Consider the following 26,028-nt stretch of genomic DNA (forward strand, 5'->3'; position numbering starts at 1 on the left):
TGCAAAGCATTCAGAAGCATGAGCAAGGCAGCTCTTTTTGAAGTGTTAAAGGAGCTACCTTCTTGGTTATGGTTCATGCAGCTGCTATAATGGTTTCCCTTCCCATTGCAAATCTCTGTGCATGCAAAAATGTATTCCGCAGGGCTGAAGGCTTTCCAGAAAAATTTCAGATCTAGCATGGTAATATAGTTGGAGAGGGAGGGTGATGTCTTCTACCAGCAAAGCATCCTGAGCAGAATTCTGCTAAGGGGCGTGCTTCTGCTGGAGGAAGAGAAGAGATGATGGGTCTATTCTACAATTTAGACATTATTTAATATAGATCTGCTTTCAATAAAAACTTACTTCTGAACTTTTAAGGATTTGAATAATGCCTGCATCTCACAAACTATAAATAAAAATGTGTATTAGTTTTAAATATGCTATGTATTTTAACACTCTCAGCAAACATTTTAAAACTCAAATATTAAAATATTTTTGGTTTACAATGTATCTTCTAGTAAGTTTTAACATGGCACATTTTGCAAAGTTTTTATTATCAGATACACACACATACAATTCTTGTGGAAAGTCTTAAAAGTGTTTTTCAGAATGTGTGGTTTATCTAAACTGTCTCAGGATGGTAAGTTTTAGAATTGCATGAACATAGAGTAACATCAGTTGAGGGCTAGCCACCATCTGAAATATGTAATTTTTATTTTAAAAGTCAGCTAATTTTCAAAGTCTACATAGATTCAGGCATTTGCACTTAAGTCTAATGACAAGTGATGTTTACTCTGTAAGGTGTGTTTTCTATAACCTGGATCAAACACAAAATGCTACAGCAGATATAGGGAATAAACAAGATAGAGTGGGAATTCTATTGCATTTTAAGGATTTTAAATTGTTTGCTATAAATTAATTTGAATGCTTATGCCCATACGGTTGAGAACACAAAGTTAAAACTGTTACTGGAACACTAGAATCCACTGGACGTTCCAAGCCCAGCACTTGCAATAAGCAAGGCTGAAAAGTTTTGCATTCATCTTTTGCTCCTTTCTATGACCAGTCAGAAGCAGAGTAAGTCATATAGTACAAACGATGTGAAATTAATGTTTAATTCACAGAAAGTATATGTCAGCATTTGCTGAAGAGTTCAATTTACCTATCAGACAAGTAAAACTGGTTATTTGCTTATGAAACTTGGAGTACATTAACTTTGATTAGATGTTATTTATCTTGGAGTAATAATTGATCTTAGGATCACTTAGTATATATACTTCATATAATATCTGATTCTGGGTAGAATCCAGAGATCTATGTGCATAAAGGACACAGGAGGGATGGGGGGCTTCACTCATAATTATTTTCTTCTTCCTCTGAAAGTCCCTATTTTTAGCAACAGCCTTCCAGAGGGCATACGGATTGAAGCTGCAGTGAGAAATGCTGCATTATTTGATATGAGAATGGCATTGCAGAAAAACTAGGGACAGGTAAAAAAGTAAAACATAGCACAGTCAAATGTTGTATAGACCAAATTTAAAAAGCAGTGTACAAAGGAACCTGATTTTTTTTCCAAGTAGAGATTTCTTTGTCATCAACAATATCCAATCTGACTTAGGACTCCAAGAGTACTTGGAGACTTGCAAAGACCGTAAACACGTTCAAGAACACTATTTCATTGTAGCTGGAATAAATCTGCATGCATGACAATATATAAGCAGCACCTTCATCTTCTACCTATGCAACAATTTTGCTTGTTGAAGCATTATTTAGTCCATTTTTTCCTCACTGCAGGTATGTGCTTGAACTAAAGAGTATTTATTTGGGCAATGTGCCATAACGGAGCAAATTTAGTTTAAGAAAGTGTATATGACGTGTGAATTTTGAAATATTTTTAGTATCCAAGTTTTAGATCTCATTTATGGTGAGAAGCCTTTCTCTAGCAAAATGCTTAGTGAATGTTCTCTTCACAACTATAAAGCATAGCAACTAATTTATTCACAATTTACGCTAAATACGTAATTAATAATAGGGAATTATATGACTACATACTGCAAAGCACGTCCCACAAATAATGTAATTTTAACATATATTAGTCAGCAGTATCATCTAGTTATAAACCATGGCAATATACATCCTCACTGGTTCAAGCATGAAATTACTACAGGTATAATGGAAAGGACACATTACAGATTGAACGCCACTGCTATTTCCCTAAAGCCTTTCATTTGTCTGTTTTGAAAGTGAGTTTGTAAGATTTATTGCAAATTCATTACCCTGTTGATTCAAAAGCAGTTTTCTTTACTGCATACTTTGCTTTATTTTTTAAACAAAGATGCAAAACTTGTATCATTACCATGTACCAAACATTAGCCTAAAGCTGACTCCATTAAAAAAAGATGCGTGCTTAACACAGATACAGGGAAAAATATATTTTGCCTGTCATACAACACCCCCACCCCACCACCCCCCATTCTTATTTTTCTAAGTATCAGGCTTCATTTTTATGTGGCAAATCTGTAGGGTGGCATGGGCAAACACTTTGCACCCAAAGCTGATTACTTTCCATGACCAACCAATCAGTTAAAGATTGACTGCCCTGAGCAACATACTGGGACTAGGCCCCCTATACAACATTTTACCAAAGAGGCAGATTGACATCTTTACCCAACATAAAATATTGATATACATATAAAAATACATATACACACAAACATATACAAACAAAAAAGGGCTTTGTTTTTTTTACCTAAATGCAAACTGGATGAGGATCCATGTGATGAAAGTGATGGCGGTGGCGTAAGTGAATGTCCTGGAGTTTGGCTTGGCAGAGGCATGCCTATTGGGCTTGGAGAGGAGGAAAATCCCAGACTATTGTAAAATGGCTGCCCTATGGGTGCTAGGCTGCTACTAGATCTTTTGTACAAGTCAGAACTAGTAGATAGAGACTCTCTCCTTGTGGCACTACTACTTGCAGAACTGCCAACTGAAGAAGAAATAAAAAGACCCTATTACATACAGTGTCAACCAAAGAAAACCTACAGCTGGGCAATACAAGATATGATCACAATAGTTATAACAATCAGATTATGCTAGAGACAATTACTGTGATAACCACACATGATTTAATAAATCACAAATGAGTACAAGCATTCCTCAGATAATGGAAAAGTTTAAGCAACCTCCAAGTCTTGATTCACTCAAGACTTAGTAACATTTTCAGAGTATTTGGTATTCTGGAGTCAGGCTTTGGGACCAATAGTTAGGCATTTCTTAGTGTGTTAATACAAACCAATGAAGTAGAATATTAAGTGGAAATAATTTCTGCAAATGTCTTCAGTTTTTCTTTTCAACTTAATTACTGGTTTGAGAGGGGGAGCTACTCAAGTCATATTTTAGGCATGCAACAGGAGTTTTTGTATACAGACAGCCAAAATAATAATTTGTTTCATCCTGTTTTACAGCTCTTACTAAAATTACCCTTAGATTCTACACTCTTCAGAATTACACATGTTGACCACACTATGCAGTCTTGGTTACCAACAAATGAAGAAGGAATTCGATTTTTTTAAAAAGTCTAAGGTATTTTGAAGGCAAGTCTTAAAATGATTTGGATCACAGACAGAGAATATAGGAATGGGTGAACAAATATAAATAACAAAATTGGATGTGTTCATAAAAGTATGGGCTAGGAGTTTTAGTTAATATGTGTATATTTGTTTATACTTGTATATTGATTGATCTTATAGAATGTTTCACCTAAGCAGTTTTACCAGTGTAAATCTTGAGGTACCACTTATTATGAATGTTGAGCTGTTTAGCTATATTTACAATTTTACTTCCCTACTTAGCAAATGTATTTTTTATTTAGAACTTTAGTGCATTTCAGTCCAACGCAGAAAAGAAACTGCAGTGATCTCTGAAGAGATTAAGATGGCACAGTAAGCCAATTAATTTACTGAGCGCTAAAATATGGGGTGGGTGAGTTTTCTTTCAAACTTAAAATGAAATATGGATACCCATTTTAAAATCCTGGCTCAGTTGTCAAGCTCACTAGATGACCCTGACTTGTCAGGGTCTTGTCTACTTGAGAGAATTGTTCTGAGAATAGAAAGCAAAAGCTTTAAAAAAAAATCAGAGATTTACACTTTAAGTCTAGTTTAGAATAGTATTCTATTCTAAATGCAATGATGGGAAAAAAATGGGTGATTGGTATAAAAAAACCTATGTCATATACTATTTTTTAAAGAAACTAATTATGGATTTGAATAAACTTATTTATATAATCAGCCAGGATTTGTTTGAGTGGAACTTTGAGCTCATATAGAGTAGGAATTAATTATAAAAATGCAGAACTGCAAATAAGACTGAAAGCCTGTAATTAAAAAGTTTATTTTAAGGATATTATTCTCCTTAAGTAAAAATCACAGGAACTTCATCCTCAATTTTTCCATTAATAGCTTTCAATTAAAAACATGTAATGAATGACTGTGTATTTATTAGGCCCTTTCTCTTTACAGTGTTTTCTTTCTATTTACTAATTTCAGTGGACATCAACCAAAATACGGATTCTACAAGACAAAAAAAGGATGAGGAATTGCTTATAACAGTCAATATGAAGAGCTCTAATAAGTCCTCTAAATATTTAAAAAATTGTTTCACATGGGACATTTTCCAAGGTCAAGGTGTGCAAGCTCACTTTTTTATACAGTGCACAAAATTGTGTGTGCTTCTTCATGCCTTTACCTATGCAAAATAAACAACTATTCATACGTATCTGTAGACATGTTCTCCAGTGATAAAACAATTTCCACAATCTAAGAACTTTATGAATCTAAGCAGGGGGGTGGAGGTATGTACTATCACACTGTGAATAAAGTAGTAAAGATTATACAATAGAAATTACAGAAAATGACAAGAGTTAGCATCTCTGAACTGAAACAATTAAACAAAGTTTACCTACTGCAAGGTGTCTGAAAGACAAATGTTGCATGAATTCCAAGACAACTGCAAAAGAAAGTCCCTTGCCTCCATACAGAAGCAAAATGTCCTCAAGCAGGAAATGGAAGGTATTTGCTTCTACTCTCTCACACGCTAAGATGCCTAGCTTAAAGAGTAAAGAATGCTCAACACACCCCTCCAGATGTTCTTGAGGGCATCCCTGTCACACTGAGAAAGGAAACCGTTGTTCACTTCCAGCAACAGTCCTTCTGATAACTGATGCTGCTGGAGACAGGGGGAAGGAGAGACAAAGCATATCTCTTGCCCACCTCTGTGACAGAAGTAACCCTTGTAACACTTATGCAACAAACTTGGATACAAGATCACATAAGCACAAAAACAAGCTATTTAAAAAGCCCTAAAAATGTGAGTTACCTTTCACAGTCACTAATACAAGTTGTTCCTCATATGCAAGGCCTAATTGGTCCAACTCACTTCATACAATTCCAGATAAAGCATTTTAGTGCACACAAATAATCTGAAAAAAATTATTTGAATCACAGCCTCTTCACTGTTTTCCTTCTTTAAAAGTAACAACTTACCAGATGAGCCAAATCCACCAAGTGCAGACCCAATGGCAGCTCCCAGGGAGCTGCTACTTCCAAAGCCAAGAGATGTGTTTCCTGGTTGACCAGGACCATGTGAAAAGAGAGAACTGCTCTGAGAAGTATTGGTTAAAGTATTGTTGCCATAAAATGAATTAGACTGTAGATTGTTGTTTGTCTGCTGTTGCTGCTGTTGAGGCTGAGGACCAAGGGGCCGAAAAAGCCCATTTGTGGTTCCTGTGATATTGTTTGCTGTTCCTCCAGCTGAAGCTGCAGCAGCTGTAAGACACCATGGTTTTCAATAATCAGTAGGAATGTAGAACGGTTCAAGTTTTAGAAACTTTCATTGAACTCTCCCATAAAGGCAAATTTTCATTACAAAGAGTTAAGATTCCTGAGGAAAATTATTAGGGGTACGTCAGTATTCTGAGAACATTGTCTTCTTAAGACAAAATGGGGCTGTTTCAAGTGGTTTTGAGTGTTCCTAAAGTCTCAAATCCTGTGATGGACAAATGCAAAGACCTGTGCCAGGCCCTGCCAAATACTGCTAATACTATTGCAATTTTCCGATTCTAAACTTTTAAAATTCAAATGCAAATATGTCCTTAGGGATGTTAAGCTTCATGCTGCATGCTAAATGCAAAGACTATATTGTTTGTTTCTTGAGCAATACTGGCAGGTTACCAAATGCTTGAAATAGAAGCCTCAAGTCAAAAGTCAGAGAAGAATATTTTTGCTGCTATTGCTATTCATAGTTTATACTGAAATTAACAGTACTGTGTATATGCTTGGCTTCTATAGCTGCCTTTGTTTGTTTGTTTTTAAATCATTCCCTTTGCCAATTTTTTTCTATAGGCTAGATGATAGGCAGCAGTCAGCATGGACTATCACTTTATGTTTTGGCGCTGGAAAGAAAACCAATGAAACACAAAATAAGCTTCTTACTCCCATTATTTCCTATGGTGGAACATTCCAAGCATTCTACATTTTGCTCTATTTGAACACAGCCAGCTTAGAATATAACATAATGTTTTGATTAAGGCTGTTTCAATCAGAGCTCAAAACAAAAATTCTTAATATCCCCTACAGCAAAGTTATTGTGATAGCAGTACTATAATGCATTTAAGAAAAAATATATAAATATTACATTCAGCTTTCAGTGTTACAGTAATATCAACAATATAGTCAGTGGTTGTCCTCTTGCATAAGCATTAGGAAGTGCTAATACATATAGTCTGAATTAAAAATTAAGAATTATAATTAGCAGTCCATATGGAATATATAAATACATTTAAAATGGAAATGACAGGAGTGCCTGAAGGCCCACTTTCCTTTCCCCCCGTTAGATAGACCAATTCAAGTGTGGACAAACTGAATGTAATGTGTCAGAAATTCACTGAGGCAGATGAGGTATACAATTATCCTGTGATCACCCCCCTTCATGAAGATTTCGTAATTCTTGAGTTTGATAAAAGTCCAAATTTTAGGGGTACAGCCAAGAAGAATATGTTTCTTTGAAAAGCAACAATTACTGTAAGTCATGTTGATAATCCTATGGATTTCACACCCAAATATGGCAATAGCAGGACAAGCACAAACCACACAAGTTAGTTTCAACTCTTGAACTGCATCTCCAACAGTTTGCAGCACTTTAAACACATCTTGAATTCATGTTTTTACTATTAGTTCAGTATATACTTTTGTTTATCTAGAAAATATCCATGCAATGCCCAATTATTTAATGCCAAAAGCAAGGAATGCAGTTTAGCTACTGAACCACTTCTCCATATCGCAACAACTGCATCCTAAGCAAGGTCTCTTAAGGTAAAACGCCTGTGCATGTTTGTATAATCTTTATGATAGATATATTTGTAATGGCTGAAAAGAATTTATTTTGACTATAGCATGCTGAGACTATTACTTATAACAATGTTCACTGTTGTTCCATACAGACATTTTTCTACATAATCCCATAAATAAGAAGGAATGTCAGGGTGTGGAGTGCTTCTGAACCAACCTAGGAAACAGTAACTGAAATCTTTTATGCCTCTGGGACAAATGATAGAATACTGTAAATGCAAATGTTGAGAGAAATAATCTAGATCAGAATGTTCTTGCATCTATGTGTGAAGGTGCCAACCAATCAATATTCTGAATAATACTATCCTGAAGAATGCAAAGAGGGGGAAAAACTGTTAGAATATCTTAAACATAAAACTGCAGAGGAGCTACTTACCTGCTTGTGCAGCTGCAGAACTGATGATAACAGGGGCTGAAGCCACCAACCTGACGGGTGCTCCAAGTCCAGTTCTGGCCCCAGGACCTACCACCAAGGCACCCGTCTGATCGTAATATGCAGTGGGGGCTAGCACTTGATAGCCTAATCAATACAAAACACACAATCTAATAAGTTTTAGAGTGAAAACTTCATTTTGCATCTAACTGGCTATTTTAACTTTGAGCAAACTGGCAGCTTGGTCACCTGTTTTCTAGAACTGAAAAAACTTAATTCTTTTTGTGCTTAAATGTTACTCAGGATACAGTATAATATGCTACTTATGTGTTTGTCTAAGGCTAAATAGTTCATCCCCAGACTGAGCAAATAAGGTATTGCATTTGCCCCTTCCTCCTGCCTTCATATATTTACTCCCTCAACTGCCATTACATTACAGGACTCTCCTGGCAACTTCTCCTGATCTTTCCAAGCTAGGAGAAAAATGCAAGATAGATCCAGATCATTTTTCCTAGACAGGCAAAATGATACTACAGAAGTATTTACTATTATTTTAAAGGAAGCATTAAGGTAGTACTGTTCCAAAGCAGCATATGTAAAAGATACGTGATAAAACAGTAACAGATGAACTACAGAAGAATTACAAATGCAGTCCATAGTAGCAACACCTTTATTAGGCCAGCTGAAGTCTTTTTGAATTTTGATCATTTCATCACACAAATAGGTCAGGGTAAGAAAAAAAAAGGGGGGGGGGAGGTTAGCTCCAGCTTTATCTGTATCAGATTATAATAGAAGAGAATATCTGTACCTCAGGGTTGAACTTTGGAGTCCTTGGTGCTCTCTGAGCTTGGTTGTTTGCTTGCATATGTTTTATTACCCAAGTAGGTAACATCATCAGTGTAAGTGAGTGAGTGTGGGGTTTGCTCCCTGTTTATATACAGTAGCTTGCCCTGCCAGGCTGATTTGTCAGAGATAAACACATAGAGACACATAAAACACATTTACCCACCATTCAAAAGAGTCAATAAAAAAGCTAAGAAGGAAACAAAAAGACCAGAACCCATCCTCTCCAGCAGCCAACACTCAGATAAGCAGGGATTAACACCAGGCAAACAATCAAGCAGAAAACAGTACCCCAGTCAAGGAACTACCAAGGAGAAAGCCACATCCCCACCCACAGAGGCAGGGCAAGCTACTGCATATAAACAGGGAGCAAACCCACACTCACTCGCACTGGTGATGTTACCTAGTTGGGTAATGAAATATCTGCAAGCAAACAACCAAGTTCAGAAAGCGTCAAGAACTCCATATATCAGATTATATTACTGGATGGACTGTAAACTTCAGACATATTAAATTTTATCAGGTACTAAGTAGTGTAAGGTTGTGATAGCAGTCTTCTAAAGCTATTGGAAAGAGGCAGCAAGCACATGCGTTTAGGTTTTCTACTTTATAAAATGTACTTTATACATTCCCGGTATTAAAGTCAAAACTATTTCTGCCCTATGCAAGATACAAAGATCCCTTGGCTAATGAAAAAAAAAAGAATAACCTAGGCAACTCTTAAGTTTTCTTATGGCCATTATTGTTTTATATAGTACTTGGAAAATAGATTCTAGCAACCCAAGAATGCAAACTAAATTAGTAAGAATAAGAGAGTCTTGTAAAAAAGGGTCCTGATAAACCCACAAGAGAAGATCAAGTTGGGTTATTGTAATGAGTCCTTGGTAGCAACACATGCCAAGTAAAGGGGCTCTCTTGATGAAAATGGGCAAGTTAATAAGGGTAAAAACTGTCCTTTAAGTTGAGCCCAAATTATTTGACCTTAAGAAGTTAAACTCCTAACTTTAAATTGGACTTGGAAATGCACTGGAACTTATGCAGCTGGAGGAATATCAGTATCCCACAAATTGATTAGCTGGTTTCAACCATTATTTGGGCAGCCATATTCTGCAACAGGTGAAATTTCTGAAATATCACTGAAGGCAGCCCCATGCAGAGCACATTAAAATTGTCCATTTCAGAAGTCACCAAAATATGCAAAATCAGCCCTTTCCAGGCAGAGCTGCAACTAGGATACTATTCCCACTGTGTAAAAAAGCAATTATCACCACCCCCACAAGTTCCCCCAATGTAGTGCTAAACTACGCAGCACTACATTGATTACTTAATTCTTCATTCAGGGCAAATACAACCAATCAATAGCCACAGCTATCCCTATATCCAGATTGGTCATTTTCTTTGCACACAGCACCTCAAAAGCTTCTAGAGTACCCCAAAGTCAAAAGATAAAAATGAAAGATCTAGGTGTAATCCACATTTTAATGGCTTGCCATTCCAAAAGCATGAATGTTTACTCCAGCAGATTCATGTACGTGATGGAGAACATGAGGATAAGATCGACTCCTTAGGGCATTTCTCAGGCCATGAATATGGCACGGAAGAGTAACATGCAGGCCATACATTCTAAGATCATTTTTCCAAGGACTTCGGACATCCTATGTCCCTCCCCAGTTAAATAATTCACTAAAATACCAGAACGAACAGCATAATTTCCAAAGCCAATTTTTTCCAAGTTGTCAAATTTTCCAGGTTACCCCACCCACTCATTTTCTGATAATTTACCAAAGCAATGACAACCCTGTAATTTTCAAGGTACTTTTGAGCTACAGCTTCTAGCTGCTTCAGCTAGCATGGCCAATTGGGAGGGATGTTATAGTTAGCAATTTCTGCATGATTATAGACATCTAATTGTGGTGTACCAGGAGGTCCAAGGTTATTTCTGCCTCCAAACCAACATTAAATCTGAATTAGACACATTCTAAGTACTCAATATAATTGAGAAGGTTCTGCAAACAGGGCAGAGTTGTTCTGAGACTTCATGTTACTGCTTTGCATGGCCTCTTCTAAGGCCTGTTGCCACCCAAAAGGGACCTACAGAATGATGTTGGCAAAGTGGTCACTTCACACTGTTACCATTATTGCTACAGAGTAAGATCCAAGACAGACTTGTTATGAATTTCCTGGCTTCAGCTAAAGCCCTTGGTACATTATTGCTCCAAAATACTAGGAAGGTTTGATATAACTGTATTATGTGAGTCTTACATGAAAATTCCTTAATTCCAAATTCCAAATAAAAAATGAAAATTCCTTAATTCCAAATAAAGACTAGGAAATATTAGCAGGACTGTATTTAAACCTTCTATAAAATTCCCAGGCATCACAAAACCATATGATCCATCATTCCCCTGGTCTGATGAGGTAAAATATATGCAAGTACTGACATAACCAAGTTATAGCTGCAATTCTCTTTTAATTCTAGCAAAATGTTCCTCATGATACTGTACCTGTCCTTTTAACAAGAATACTAAAATCTATCAAAGAAACTAAAGCAAGTAGAAAGAAACTTAAGTGAAATGATCCAGCGTCCCATTCTTCAAGAATCATAGCCATGTTCTAAGTGACAACATTCTACCCACGTAATCCTGGAAAGGATTGTATCTTATATGTCTTGCATACAGTACATCTCTCTCGAGCATGAACTTTAAATAAGCAAATACATCAAAGAGGCAAAAAGGTGACAAAAAGATGATGCAGGTTTAAGTCATCACTACATATATATTGTCACTAGAACATGCTTCTGAAAAATGGAATTACTGGGTTTCATATTATAGATGCATACACAAAACTAAACTGTGCTGTTCTGTTCTACTACCTTCGCTAACATTTTCACATGCTAGCAAATGATCAGGCTTTCACTGCTTTCTGCTCACTGTTCCTCTGTAAAGAATGTAGAATAATCTGTTAGAGGATGTTAAAAGTAATATAACAGTTTACTTAAAAATGAATTTGCATCATAAGCAGTACTAGATACACAAGAAATACGTATATTAGCATCATAATGTGTTCTCATTAGTATGGTGACACAGGTCCTAACACTATACATATCTGTCCATTCCTGAAGTGAGAAGAAAAGGTTTCTCTAAAATAAGCAAGAATTCTAAGGCACAATGCCAAGTTATTCTTGTCTGGTTCTCCTACTAGCTGAAACAGCTGTAGTAATCGGGATCTTACTAGCAAGAAAAAGCTTGGTTTATATCTGTCTTCTTACTGCAGAAATTTCCACTGGCAGAATGAAAGCTAAACCACGTCAAGTAAGAAGAGCTAAACTTGTCAGGAGGGTAGCAGAGCAGAATAGCTACTCTTAAAGATAGGGTGTACATGAATACAGTTCCCTCTGACTGCCATTCACGGCCATGATGTAATTTCACAACAGAATTCTTAACTTTATGGAATATACTACGTAGTGATTTTGAGTTCTAACAAGAAAGCATTACTTAATTATTCTACAAGTATGAGCATGCTAGTGGTACGGCATTTATCATTTTTTATTACTACTCTGCTTATTCAAAGGTTCCCGAGTCAGGTAAAATACACTCAAAATTGAGATCTAGGGTGTTTTCCTGTAATACTGTCAGTCTTTGCATTACTTTCTTTTTCATAACACTGAATTTAATCCTCTCTCGATTTACCCAGGCCACTTTAATCACCACCACCATCAGCTTAATCATTGTATCAGCGCCTTGGCCTTGTATTCTAGCAATTATACTGATTCTTCCTTGCTCAGTATGCTTTTTAAAATAAATTTATCTTTTTTAACTTCAAAAATATCTAATTGCAATTTACTGAACAAAATCTCTGGTATCTTTATCTATTTAACTAGGGTAATTTTAAATGAGGAAGTGAGGAGGAGCAGCGGTGAAAATACTACAGAACTTACTTCCAAGTATACATGGATAGGTACTCATTGTCCTAACACAGAACTACAGGTAATCTTTGACTTATTCTGGTTCAGGGACCATTTGAAGTTACACTGGTGTTGAACGAAGGGACTTACGAGTGGTATTTGAAGTTACGGCTGTTGCAGCGCCCCCGCAGACACGTGATCAAAATTTGGGTGCTTGACAGCCCACATGTACTTATGACCGCAGGGGCACTTCAACACCCACCACACATCTCGCCCCCTCATCTCTGCCCTTTTGGCCACCCTGCACCCTGCCTTGAGGGGTGGCAAGCAGTCCCAGAACTGAGTGGCTCTGGGGCTGCTTGCCACACTGTGGCTCAGGGGCTTCTTCGCATCCCACAACTGGGGCAACTGAGCCTTCCAGGGGCAGCTGTGGGGCACCAAGAGGCCCAAGCTGCAGTGTGGCAAGCAGCCCCAGAGCTGCATAGTTCAGCATAGGGACCAACCTCGGAATGGCTTGGATTGGGGTATGTCCTCGGCTAATGACCAGTGAAATTCACTTACTATTGCAAGGGGGATTGCCGTCACTAAGCGATGCGGTCATGTGACATCTCGCTTTATGACTACATCACTTAGCAATGGAAATTCCGGTCCCAATTGTGGTTGTAAGTTGAGGACTACCCGTATATGTGTTTACTTAGAAGAAATTGCTATTATGTCCACTTAGACTCTCTCTTTAGTTGTGTTAAGTGCTTAACATTAAAAACAGTCTCTGGATTTGCCAACTAAAATTGGATTCAATGTGACTGAAACTACATGGCACTGATATAAGATGAAGCTAAACACAGCATGGCTGATATTGTAATACAATATGAGAATACTTGTAACTTTGAATGCTAAGGATTCCTATACCTTCTATTTTGTTGTTAGTTTAACAGTTAGAATGCAGTCAACATGTGTGAGGGAGATGGGCAGTGATAAAAATATGATAAATAAATAAAATAAATACATTCTAAGTAATCTTAAAAATAGCAATATTATGCAGTGGCCCAAGATCAAAGTGTTTGCTAGCAAATCTGTACCAGAACAGCTAAATACCTACTGAAGTTTGTCTAATACCTAAAGTTCAACAATAAATTTTGTTTATAGGGCAGAGATTACTGTTCTCTTTTTTGCATGCAAGTACTCCATAATGAATTAGATTACAATAATATATAGTGAGGAGAGCTAGTTTGGTGTAGTGGTTAAGGCACCAGGCTAGAAACCAGGAGACTGTGAGTTCTAGTCCTGCCTTAGGCACAAAGCCAGCTGGGCAACCTTGAGCCAATCACTCTCTCTCAGCCCTGGGAAGGAGGCAATGGCAAATCACTTTTGAAAAATCTTGCCAAGAAAACTGCAGGGACTTGTCCAGGCAGTCTCCGAGGATTGGACATGATTGAACAGATTAATGTGTGTGTGCCTGCGCGCACGCATTGAATACAATATTCACACAACAGGCTTAACGGGATCAAGAGAAGAGGCACTAGTGTGTGATAATATGCTAATCCAGTTAATGGCAGAGACAGGACCAATTAGAAAATTGGTAGTACCAACTATCTCCATCAAGTGGTACTACACAAATGGGTCCCTTTAGGCATTTCATGTATACTCTTGTTATGTTTTATGTACTGTAAAAGTGTGCATTGATAGCCCGCTCCTATCCATGATCAAACCAACCTGGATTTTTAATTTGCTCCATAGGGGTGAGAGTGAGAGAGAGAGAGAGAGAGAGAGGGAGGGAACTGACAGCCTCACAGACTCCTTTGCAGCAACTAAAAGAAATCTGAAATGGTTGATTGAATGATCCCTGAATCTGCATTCCTGGTGAACAGGAGTAATTCAGCTGGCGAAGGGAACAGCTGACTTTGTCAGTCATATTGCACAAAGAGTACCACAAATTCACAGCTTCTATTCTGAATATCATCAAGTGATCCATTTGCTAGGAAGATGAAATGTTCCAAATGAAAAGTGCTCAAAGCTACCCTTTGCATTCATAGCCACAGCAGCTATAGCAAGTGTATAGACATATCTGTGTGTTATCAGCAAGTTTAAACTGTCTTACAAAATCTTACCATTATGCAATAAAGAGACATTTTAAACTCCATTATAGCCAGTTGCAGCTTTGTGGTTTGCATAAAAGCAGAGAAACAGAGCTGCATTATCAGCATTGCAAAGCTTAAATGCTATGCATGCAAGTCCAGTTTCTAATTTAGAAATGCATGCACTACAAATTTAATTTACTATTAACCAAAGGAAAGTTATAAATGCGTGCTTTAATATTGACACATAATATACATAAATATAAATAATATGGATTAAAATTCAGGCAGAATTCTTTTTTAAAAAAAATAACAGTTCTGAAATGTTGCTGAATTGAGTTCTAAGTTATGTATTACGTATTATAACAAATACTAAATTCATTTTGAGATAAACACATTAAAATTGTGCTGGCTCCAAGCTGTTCAGTGAGCACATTTCTGCTTGCACATGGGAACTGCTTCTCATTTATGGTTCATTTTCCATTTCAGATGGTCCCTGGCATGGATATTTTTGGAGGGTACAAGAGAATGCAGCAGAAAACAAAGTGCCACCACAGAAATAAAACAAAGTCCCCTTTTTTACATGAAAACTATTATCATTCCCTAGTCTTCTGAAGCTGTTCAGTGAATGGGAGATTAGAATTGGGCAATTTTAATTTTTGGGAGGTAGTACAGATGTGACACCCTATGCTAGAGGGTTGGAACCAGGCTACTGCATTACATATTATTCCCCAATCTTTTCCTTTCTCCACATGTATTCTTCTGTGCTGATCCTGCCAGCTGTAAACATAGTTAGTGAAAATTCACATTTCAGAGTTTTATCCAGGCTAAACAACAGTTATAAAGAAATTACAGCTAAATAGGCTATTGTGATAACATCAAGATTTTAGGATATTTAGGCTGAGTTTTTAGTTTTCTTGACTCATCATTATATACCTGGCATGCCAGTGGCAAGACCCTGACCAAAAGCCAAAGCTGGATTTGCTGCCGCAGCTGCTGCAAGTGACTCTGCCTGCTGCCCTTGCTGACTCTGATTGGGAGTAAGAGGGCGCTGATTTCCTCCAGTACGAAGAACCTACAAAAGACCAACGGCTTTCGTTGTATTTTTTTAAGTGTATAAACAAAAGAAAAGTGTACTAGGAGTAGATTATTCTGATAGAAAATATATGGCATAAGAGGTGCAAGTTCAACATATGAAGCTTTCTAAAATTCAATACTGCTAAACACAACTCAAGAAATGGCAAGGAATCAAATTCTACTCATTGCAGTAGGTAAGCATGGCAAACAGGTAAGAGTTCCATCTTTATAGCCATCACCAGCCTTTAAATATTGTTTCTTAACATTTCTAAAATTGCAGTTACTGGGAAATTGGGATTACTAGATTTAGTGAAATATTTACTCTCTTGGATCAATGCAGATGTAATGCTTGTTGGCTCTAAATCATATATAAAGAATTGTTAACAGAAAATGACAACCTCTTTCTTAGCATCTCTTGTCTAGTGCAAGTTATTCTCAGTACTTTTAACCATGGCCAACTGCTGCCAAGCACAGTCAGTACGGATCAGGTTGAGCTACTGAGTACTGAATTATGTACCCCACAAACATTTCAAATTATAGATAATGAGCATGTTCCATCTGTTATTCAGTTACTGAATATACAAATATGGAAGTCACCAAAAAGGGCATTGGGGGAAAGATTAATAAAACTCATTTAACATATGACCTCAACAATTCTTGAAAAAGGTAAGTAGAAATATTTTCATACACATTCATTCGTATGTTTTAATGTTTTGTCTTCCACATCAAGGTTATTTTTTATTTTTTAAAATTCCTTTTACTACAGAGTTCTTTTCAACTGTAGAGCTATTTTAAGGCAATTTTAGCATTTTTGTTTAAAGCTGTACATCCAATTATTTTTTATTAATTATCCTCATGAGAAATAAAGAGATCTGCCAATTCTAATGTGTAATAGGAAATAGCATGAAACACAGAAGTGTTGCTCACAAAATCCTATCTTAGGGCTTACTGCAGACACATCCTGATTCAGCCATTTTGCTTTAAAAATGGTACCACGTGCAAATTTCTTATCTTGCGTTTCTCTAATTAATCATGAAGCAGTGCATAGGTTAATAGTACTGATCATTAAAAAAAATTAAAAATGAGTTTTAAAGCCACCTTCTAACTATCCTTTGACTATTACCAAACTGATGTAACATTAAATCAAAGTTAGCTCTGAAAAAAGGAATAAAAGGGGAAAGGAATCTAAGTATGATTAGGAGCCAGGAAATGTTACATCTGTATGAGCCTAAGATGCACCACTTAATAACAGGCAGAAATTTAGTTGTCAGAGAACATTAACATGGATTAATTAAAATAATTAAAAACAGGGTATTTCTTTTAATAAAGCACTGAATTATGTTGTTCAAGCACTTTTGTATAATGCAATTCCCCTTGAAACACCCTGAGACAAAGTCAGCTTTATGTGATCAGCGCCTTGGATAGTTATTCTCATATAAACTCAGTGTTTAATGCCAAGAGACATTTTCTGATTCTAGCTTTAAACAGCAAAAGCCACTTCTGTTTATGCAAGACAGGGACCCACTTTTTGCCAATTCCCTCACCCTCTGCATCCTGCATTCTTCCTTGTCAGGGAATAGAAATTGGTGACCATCATATCAGCTAGATGAACAGCCCCTCCAAGAACATGATCTCTATTTGTGGAATCAGCTTGGTGGAGTTGGTATGGTAGTTGGCAGGGAACTATGGAAATGAAAAATAGCGATGATACTCAAATATTTTGTAGGACATGCTTATAGATCAAATGCCTCTGTGATCCTTTCAGATATAACTGAGAGTAGAGACCAAGTGGGACGGATCAATAGTTTTCCAATTTATTTCCAAGGCAGAGCTCAGAGCAAGAGTCATCCTTCAGGTTGGTTGATTTCTGGCTTTGTCATTTTTTGAATTTGATCTTTGTTGCTTCAGGGTGGGGGTCTTTACAAGTTAACAAAGCAAAAGCCAACATGAAGTCTATGTGATATCAACTAGAGAACAGGAAAAAAAGTCTAAGTATCTCTAGTTCAAAAATCAAGACTATACAAATAGTTCAGTCAGCAGCCTCCAATTTTTAAGCTGAGAAAAGGTATCATGTTTTATGGAAGAAGAACCCTAAAAATTGCAGACCAATCTGAAAATGAAATACCCTTGAAGGTTTTGAATTGCTCAACCTAACAAATATATCAAGCCATGTGGTAGTATTTCCCCAACACACACCACACACACACACACAGAGTACAGCCTGCTAGATGGCAAAATATATAAGCAAATGAATATGTTGGCATGTATATCTGTCTGGTTTACCTGCTGCTGTCCTTGTTGTGCCTGTGATGCAGCCTGCTGATTGGCAGTGCTGTTTGCTGCGGCGGCTGCTTGCTGTTGAAACAAATTGGCTGGATACACTCCCCAAGGAACTCCATAATACTGAGGAGGAACAACTGCTGGCCCTGACAAAGAGAAGATTTTTATCCAAATATTTATATTTTTACCTTCCAAGGCCTTGGGAACAAATGTAGCTTGGTAGTACCTAATATTATCATAAATAAGCAAGCATCACTACAGATCTCATACCAAAATGCCCCCAAGAAAAACCTTAAGCCCCTTCTCCTCCAAAAGAAGATGGCTATCTTTTGTCCCTAACAGTTGAAAGCAACAAGGTGTAGTAGGGTAGCACACTGTAAATAAGAGTGCAGGTATTTTTTAAACATCTGGAACATAAACCAGGCATACTGATCCTTTTTACAATTTGATTTTAATGAGAGAATTAATCATGTCTCTTTCTTTCTCCCATTCAGATCAATGTTCCATGTGTAATTTGATACATAACATAAAAAGAACAGTTAAGTGAAGCTTTCTGAGGTACGTTAGGTAGCAACACTAAGTAATCTTTTTATTAACTAGTGTGGAAGACACAGAGTCAAAAATAAAAATCCATATAATATTAATAATTGTTTTATACTGCAATTTCTCCCAAAGGAGTCAAAGTGGCATACAAAATAATAAATATAATCTAATAAACCAGTAATCCTAGACAAATGATGCAACCAATGAAAGCAGAGTTTTAACAAGCAGTCAGGATAGCCCGATCCTAAACAGTGGTTATCTTACAAATACCTGGGTGAACAGACATACCTTTGGTTGCTGTTTAAAACAGAATAGCCTGGGGGACAGCCATATACTTGAGAAGGAATTCCATAATCGGAACTTCGTTACAGAGAAGGCCCTATTTTTGTCCACTGCACTGTGAACTGAAGCCACCAGTGGGACTATGAATAAATCCTCCCGTAGGATCTGGATAGTTTTTGGGAAAGCAATCTTTTATGTATTTGGATTCTAAGATGTTTTATAACAGTAGTGTCAGACTCCCCGATCAAATATTTCCAGAACATGTTTATCGGACTTGCATCCATCTCCATGAAACCCGTGTCAGCAGACTGAGAGTCACCAGCAGGGAGGGGGATTTTGACCGGAGTGTGAATTTTGTTTGGGTTAGATACCTCTGCCCAAGGTTAACGGCCAACATACCGTCCCAGCCATCTGCTTGTATGGGGAGGTGCATGCCTTTGAGGGCAGTAAGGGGGGGGGGGGTTAGAAGGTTGTGTGATTTTAAACTGCAGAACACGCGGGAAATGCCATTTGCAACTTTTACCTTGTATCGAACATTTCGCTTCATCAAACAGTTAAATGAGCAAAAGTCTCTGGACTGTCATTGAGTGAATGCTCGAGACTGGAGAAGTCATTATAAGTTGCATTTTCAGTTGAATTTGGGGACACCACTTGAAGCCTTCGTTGTATTGAGCTATTTCAATTGCTTTTGTTTGATTTATTCATTGCAAACAGCTGAAAGTCTGTACATTTTGACAATCAACCTGATCTGCAATGGGGGTTGAATAATTTCAATTACAACTGTAAATCCTTCAAATTCAGTAGAAAAATAGTAACAGAGAGGCAATTATTTATTCTCAGTCCTCCTTAATCTTTAAATGGGAAAACAAGCCAAAACTTTTTAAAAATTTAAACATTTAATCCAGAAATAATGATAAGCACAAAGAGAATCTGCTTCTTCTTACTACAGAAAGCTTCTCTTAGGGTATGAATACTTAAATATATATATATATATAAATTGGGTGGTTTAGAAATGGGGCAGCTCGACCAAATGTCCCTTTAAGGCTAAAGCACAGGTTGGAAATGGCGAAGTCCCCACCTCCCGTTGTCTCTTACCAGATCATCACGAACAATGTTTGTGATTCTCTGGCTACAAGACGGTGTTTTGGAGAGCAGATGGGATGATTCCGAGCTTTTTCTTTTTGTTCACGAAAAAGCTCTGGGCTTCAGGTAAAAACTTGCCCGAGCCCAAAAAAGCACCGTGTTGTCAGTTCTGTCCGTGGAACACACAAACACAGCTGTTCAGTCGGCCATGTTCCCCACCGTAAGTCCTGCTCAGCAACCAGTCCTTGAAGTTGCAGCCATCGCAGCATCCTCAGTCATGTGATCACAATTCGAGCGCTTGGCAACAGGCATGCATTTACAACAGTTGCACCATTCTGAGGTTACGTGATCGCCATTTGCAACCTTCCCAAGCAAAGCCAATGGGGAAGCCAACAGGAAGTTGCAAGTCATGGTCACATGATGTCACACAATGACTGCGGGTGATTCACTTAACAAACAGAGATGGAACTGACAAACTGACGTTGTAAGTCGGCCACGGTCATGTGACATTTCCCTTTACAACCATGTCACTTAGCAACAGAATTGCCCATCCCAATTGCAATCGGTAAGCGAGGACTATTTGTATGTTGTTTTGTCATTGCTGCATATCCTCCAAGTTTAAGTTCCCAGTCAGACATCGTCAGAATTGTATCTTTCTTTCAGTGTTGAGCAAAATTTATTCTCGCTGCCATGAGCATGTATCTCAGTAAATTATATTTCTTGTTGTTATATTCTGGGATTATACCTAGTAAAAAAAGTTATGATTTCATTTCAAGTTTAAGTTCCAAAGTTCTCTGCACTGCACTATATGGAAAAGTACACTGCAGTCCTTCTGAGTTTTTTTGTATGTCCACATGTGGTAAAATGTTCCTTCTGTTTCATGGCATTTCCAACATTTATTACTGTATTATTTACCTATTTCAGGGATTACTGATGGACTTGTATGCCATCTCTAAAACATACCAGTTGTACCAATTTTTTTTTAGACTGTAACTTGGAATAAATTTTATGGATTTGATCCATAATTCTTCCCATTGTTGTGTTGTGACAGTTTCTTTAAAATTTTGCATCCATTTTATCATAAGTTTTTTATTTGTTTTGTCTCTGTGTCGTAAGTAGAGTTTATATACACACCCTAACAGATAGTATTGATTTTGTATCTGCGTTTCAAATTGTTTTTTTTCCTCAATGTCCCTCCCTCATTCTTAAGATGTGATTCTATCCTTCCAGCAATTTCTAAGTACATCAACCAAAGTATATTCTGGCCTTCACTGAATAATTCTTGCATGCCTTATCTATTCATTGAATCCTGGCCTGGGAGGTGACCTGTGGTTGAGTTCAGGCTGTGGTGACAGCCTCTCGGAAGGAGAGGGTGGTACCTCCTGCCTTGAAAGAACAGTGGTATGCCCCCTTCTCAAGAGGCCTCCTTGGATCCCTTGGTTTTTGACAACTGTCAACCAGCTTTAGCATTCCACTGTTGGGGAAGGTTATTGAGAAGGTGGTCGGTCTGCAGCTGATGAGAACCCTGGAGGGAACTGATTATCTAGACCTGCTTCAGCTGGGTTTTAGGACGAGATTTAGTGCTGAGACAGCTTGGGTCCTGCTTGTTGATGACCAGTGGCAGAACCAGATTGGAGGTGGTACAGCCATTCTTGTGCTCCTTAATGTCTCATCAGCTTTTGAGACCACAGCATCCCTGTGAGGTGGACCACGGTATCCTTGTGAGCTGGCTTTGTGGGCTGGGGATTAGGGGCACTATTTTACAGTGGTTCTCTTCCTTTCTCCAGGGGCAGTTCCAGTTGGTGTTGGTTGTGGGGGAAAGATCACTCCCTAGTCCCTCCAGTGTGTGGTGCCACAAAGTTCTACTCTCTCCCCTCCTTTTCAAAATCAACATGAAACAGCTTGAAGTCATTTGCCAGTTTGGGGTTCAGTATCAATAGTATGCTGACGATACCCAAGTATATCTTTCAAACCTGGGCCAGCCAAGTGAGGCTTTCAAGGCTCTATCCTCATGCCTGGAGGCTGCACAGGTTTAGATAGGAAGGAATCATCTCCAACTCAATCCTACCAACCTTACCAAGACCTACCAAGGCTGTGGGTGTTTAGGCCACCCAGATCTGGGGATATTCCATCTTTGACCTTGGATGGGGTAGCACTTCCTCCTTCAAGACTGGTATGCAATTTGGGGGCCTTCCTGGGCTCACAGCTCCTGCTTGAAGAGCAGGCATCAGCTGTGACCAGGAAAGCCTTTACACTCCATCTAGTGTACCAGTTGCAAACTTTCCTAGATTGGCTGGCCTTTCAGACACTCATGCCCTAGTCACCTCGCAGCTTGACTACCACAACATGCTCTATATGGAGCTGCTCTTGAAGACTACCTGGAAGCTTCAACTGGTCCAGAATGCAGTGGCGCAAGCAGTAATGGGCATGCCTCTGTATGCCCATGTAACACCTTTTCTTCACAAGCTGCACTGATTGCCAGTTTGCTTCCAGATTCAAGGTGCTGATTGTTACCTATAAAACCCTACACAGCATAGAGCCTGGTTACTTGAAGGACTGCCTATCTCTCATAGTATCTGCCTGGCCAATTTGATCCTGAAGGGCTGGCGCGCTTCAGGTTCCTTCAATTAAACAATATACTGTATTGGGACCCTGGAAGTACAACTTCTCTGTAGCAGCACCTATCCTCTGGAACAAGGTTCCCCCTGAGATTTGGATGGTCCCTACTCTGCTATTGTTTAGAACAGTCATGAAGACGTGGCTCTTCACCCAGGCCTTTGAGAGGGAGAATGAGACCCCTCGCTTCATCATACTTGCCATCTTTTATTGATTTTATTGTAATTTCTTTGTTGCAAGCACCCAGAGTCGTTGAGAGTCAGGAAGCATATGAGTTTAATACATCATTAAAATTATTATTACTACTGATGAACATTCTTGATCAGCAAGTTTGTGCTAGTTGTTGCTATGGCATGGGGTTACATTCAATATTTATCACTTGAAGTAAAAGACCTTTAAAAATAGAGGAATGGGAAACCATACACAAACAAGCTTTCATGTCTTGCTCTGGTCCTGGTTTCTTTTCTTTTTCTTTCTTTTAACCTCAGGTTTTATACTGGAGGTTCTGCTTAAAAAGCGTGGCAGAAGGAGGGGGCATAACCCCCCAGGCTGCTAATTTCGATCCAACATCAAGCACCAAGAGTAGGCAGAAGAGAAGAGAAAGCTGACCAGTCCCAAACAGCACTGAACTTTTCCTCCCCCCTTCTCTTTCTCTGCTGACAGAAAGCTGATTGCTGTGGAGTTTGGGATACCATTTATTTTACAGAATTTACAACCAGTTGTATGTACAACTATCCTTCTTTACTTTTTGCTCCTTGGATTACAAATTTTATTTGTTAATCAAATTTATATGGCTGACCATTTCACAAAAAGCAACTCTGGGCAGTGTACATCAATCAAATAAAACAACAAATATATAAAAACAATCATGATAAAAAAATAAATCCTTATTAAAAATTAAAATATACAAACCACAAGGCACAGAGAGAGTTCATCTAAATTGGATTTACAGTCCCCTAACTGGATTTACAATCTTCAGGGAGATCTGGGAAACAGCAAAACAGAAGAGAAAACTTCAAAGGCTTCACAATTATATTAAAGAGAAAACTGTGTTTCCCTAATTTTATTTACAATTATTGGGGAGATGGGAGAAATAGCAAAAGAGAAACTTTTAAAAGTTTCAGAAACATCTTTAAGAGGAAATTGGTGAGAACTAAGGTTTTCCTTCCTGGGACTTAACTCTTATCTTGTGCATAATATGTTTTTATAAGGGGAAAATAACAACAACAACTGGAACTTAAGCATGGATTGCAACACTATTTGCATAACACTAAATTTCAGTTAAAGGGGCAGTGTTGATTGTGATGAGCCTCGTGAAGGGATAGCAACTTGCTGTAATATTTCTAAGCACCAATTTTGAGACCTGGGTGCATTTCAAAGAGTTTGTTTGGATAGGACACTGACCTTGAAATTTCTTAAAATGAACTGGCTTATTATTTATTTTCTAAAACAAATTGGAACACTCTGCAATTGGGATTTATTCTCCCCTCTATTGGCACAACAATTACAGAAACTGCATGAAACCCCTTATTGACTTTTTGCAGGAAACAGAAAAAAAGGAAACTATGATAAATGGTTTTGATAAGGAAAAAATAGATTATAGAAGAAATGTAAACAATGTTGTAACCACAGAGTAAGAAGTTGATTTACATTTACATTTATAATTGCTGTAAAAGAAAACCAGAATTCACTTCTTTATATTTTTTTTCTTCTCTTTGATTTCTGCACTTTTGTTTTTTATTTCTTTCCTTTTTCTTCTTTTTTCATTCTAAATATTAGTTCTTGTAAGTTTTTATCTTTTGTTTTAAAATGGTAATAAAGTGATTATAGAGAAAGAGAGAAAGGAAGAACTACAGAAGCCACAAGATGGAGCTAAGGACGATGTTATATTTGTGATATTAGCACTATCAATGTAATTTCAATTCAGGAGGCGGGAAGGTCTGTGATTCCCCCATAAATGCATAAGTAAAAGCATATAAATTGTATGGAGTAATTTTTCATCCTTTAGATAGAAAAATGTCTCACAAGCATAAGAAGCAAGATGGAGATTCTGAAGAATCAGAATTTGATAGAATCAACCAGATGTTTGAAACATTATCCGCAGAAATTAGCAATCAATGCCAGCAATTACAGAACAAAGTATTTTATAAATTAGCAGAATCAAATGTACAGCTGAAAACTGAAATAAGAGGACTTACAATAGATCTACAAGCAAATACACAAGACGTATCAAAATTGAAAGGATATGAAAGTTTGAAAAAAGTCCTGGAGGCCCAAGTTTCAAAAAGATTATTACCCCATGACACAGTTTTACAAAAATATAAAGAGGAATTGAATTTTTTCTTCAATACAAATAGGACACCAGGAATTACTCATGCTAGTATTTGGGAAACAAGGAAAACATATATGAGGGGCCTTCTACTTAAACTAGCTGCAAAACAAAAAAGAGAATACAATAAATGAAAAGAACAATTGGATGTCAAAATAAGAGAACTGGAACAAAAGCATAAAACTAACCCAAATAAACAACTGATGACAGAATTGCAAGAAACTAAATAGGAATTAAATCAATTAGAAATAGAAGAATTACAGAAGAAAATAAAATTTGCTTAAGAGAAAACTTTGAATGTGCAAATAAACCAAGAAAATTATTAGCCTATCAACTTAGAAAAAAGAAAGAAATACAAACAGTATCAGCAATAAAGAAAAGGTCCAAGATCGGAAACAATAGAATAATTGGCAGCTTTTTAAAAAGAATTATATTCCTAATGATCAATATAGACAAATACTAAGTACACCTATAACTGTTCAAGAAATGAAAAAAGCAATAAATTAAATAAGGAAAAGCACCAGGTCCAGATGGGCTGACAACTCAATATTACAAAGAATTTTAAGAATTGTTATTAGAACCATTGACAAATATGATGAATGAAATTAAAGAAACAAAGGCAATACCACCAACATGGGAAGAGGCATGCATATATAACTTTGATTTATAAAGAACAGAATGACCCAGAGAAATCACAGTCATATAAACCAATTTCCTTGCTGAATGTAAATTACAAGTTCTTTACAACAATATTACCCAATAGACTGAAGAAATGTGTCCCAGGGATCATACATATTGACCAAACTGGTTTTATCTCAAAGAGAAATATAAAGGACAACAGTAGGTTTATAACCAATAGAACATATAAACAAAAAAAGGAAGAAAGCTGCTCTAATTTTTTGGCATACAGAAAAAGCCTTTGACAATTTTCACTGGCAATTCCTGCTGGCAGTACGGAATAAAATGAATCCTGGAGAAGAATTTTAAGCTTGGGTTAAAAGTATATGCCAACAGCAAAAAACAAAAATTATGGCTAGTGGAGCACTCTCTTTAGATTTCCAAATCAGTAAAGGGACAAGACAGGGATGTCTACTCTCTCCTTTATTATTTATGATTGCATTAGAAATATTGGCAGAAAAAGTCTGATACATAAGTAACAGGTCCAAAATTCGTGAAGAGGAATATAAACTTAAATATTATCCAGATAACATAGTATTTATCATAGAGCCATAAAAGGC

The 26,028-nt window shown here is 37.3% G+C and overlaps 1 protein-coding gene across 14 annotated transcripts in view; it reads right to left on the minus strand.

Annotated features, from left to right (window-relative positions):
• Positions 1 to 26,028, minus strand: part of PUM2 (pumilio RNA binding family member 2) — an 84,624-nt gene that overhangs the window by 21,340 nt on the left and 37,256 nt on the right. For 10 of the 14 annotated variants that reach the window (XM_063315034.1, XM_063315026.1, XM_063315010.1 and 7 more), the window contains exons 9-13: positions 17,941 to 18,083; positions 15,517 to 15,655; positions 7,762 to 7,905; positions 5,523 to 5,804; positions 2,729 to 2,965 (exon numbers count right to left, since the gene is read on the minus strand). In XM_063315034.1, coding sequence (XP_063171104.1) covers positions 2,729 to 2,965; positions 5,523 to 5,804; positions 7,762 to 7,905; positions 15,517 to 15,655; positions 17,941 to 18,083 — 945 coding nt within the window. The remainder of the gene's footprint in view (positions 1 to 2,728; positions 2,966 to 5,522; positions 5,805 to 7,761; positions 7,906 to 15,516; positions 15,656 to 17,940; positions 18,084 to 26,028) is intronic. The other 4 variants (XM_063315087.1, XM_063315080.1, XM_063315058.1 and 1 more) reach the window with 1 other exon arrangement.

Source organism: Candoia aspera, chromosome 1 (genome assembly GCF_035149785.1).
Source record: "Candoia aspera isolate rCanAsp1 chromosome 1, rCanAsp1.hap2, whole genome shotgun sequence".
Taxonomy (NCBI): domain Eukaryota; kingdom Metazoa; phylum Chordata; class Lepidosauria; order Squamata; family Boidae; genus Candoia; species Candoia aspera.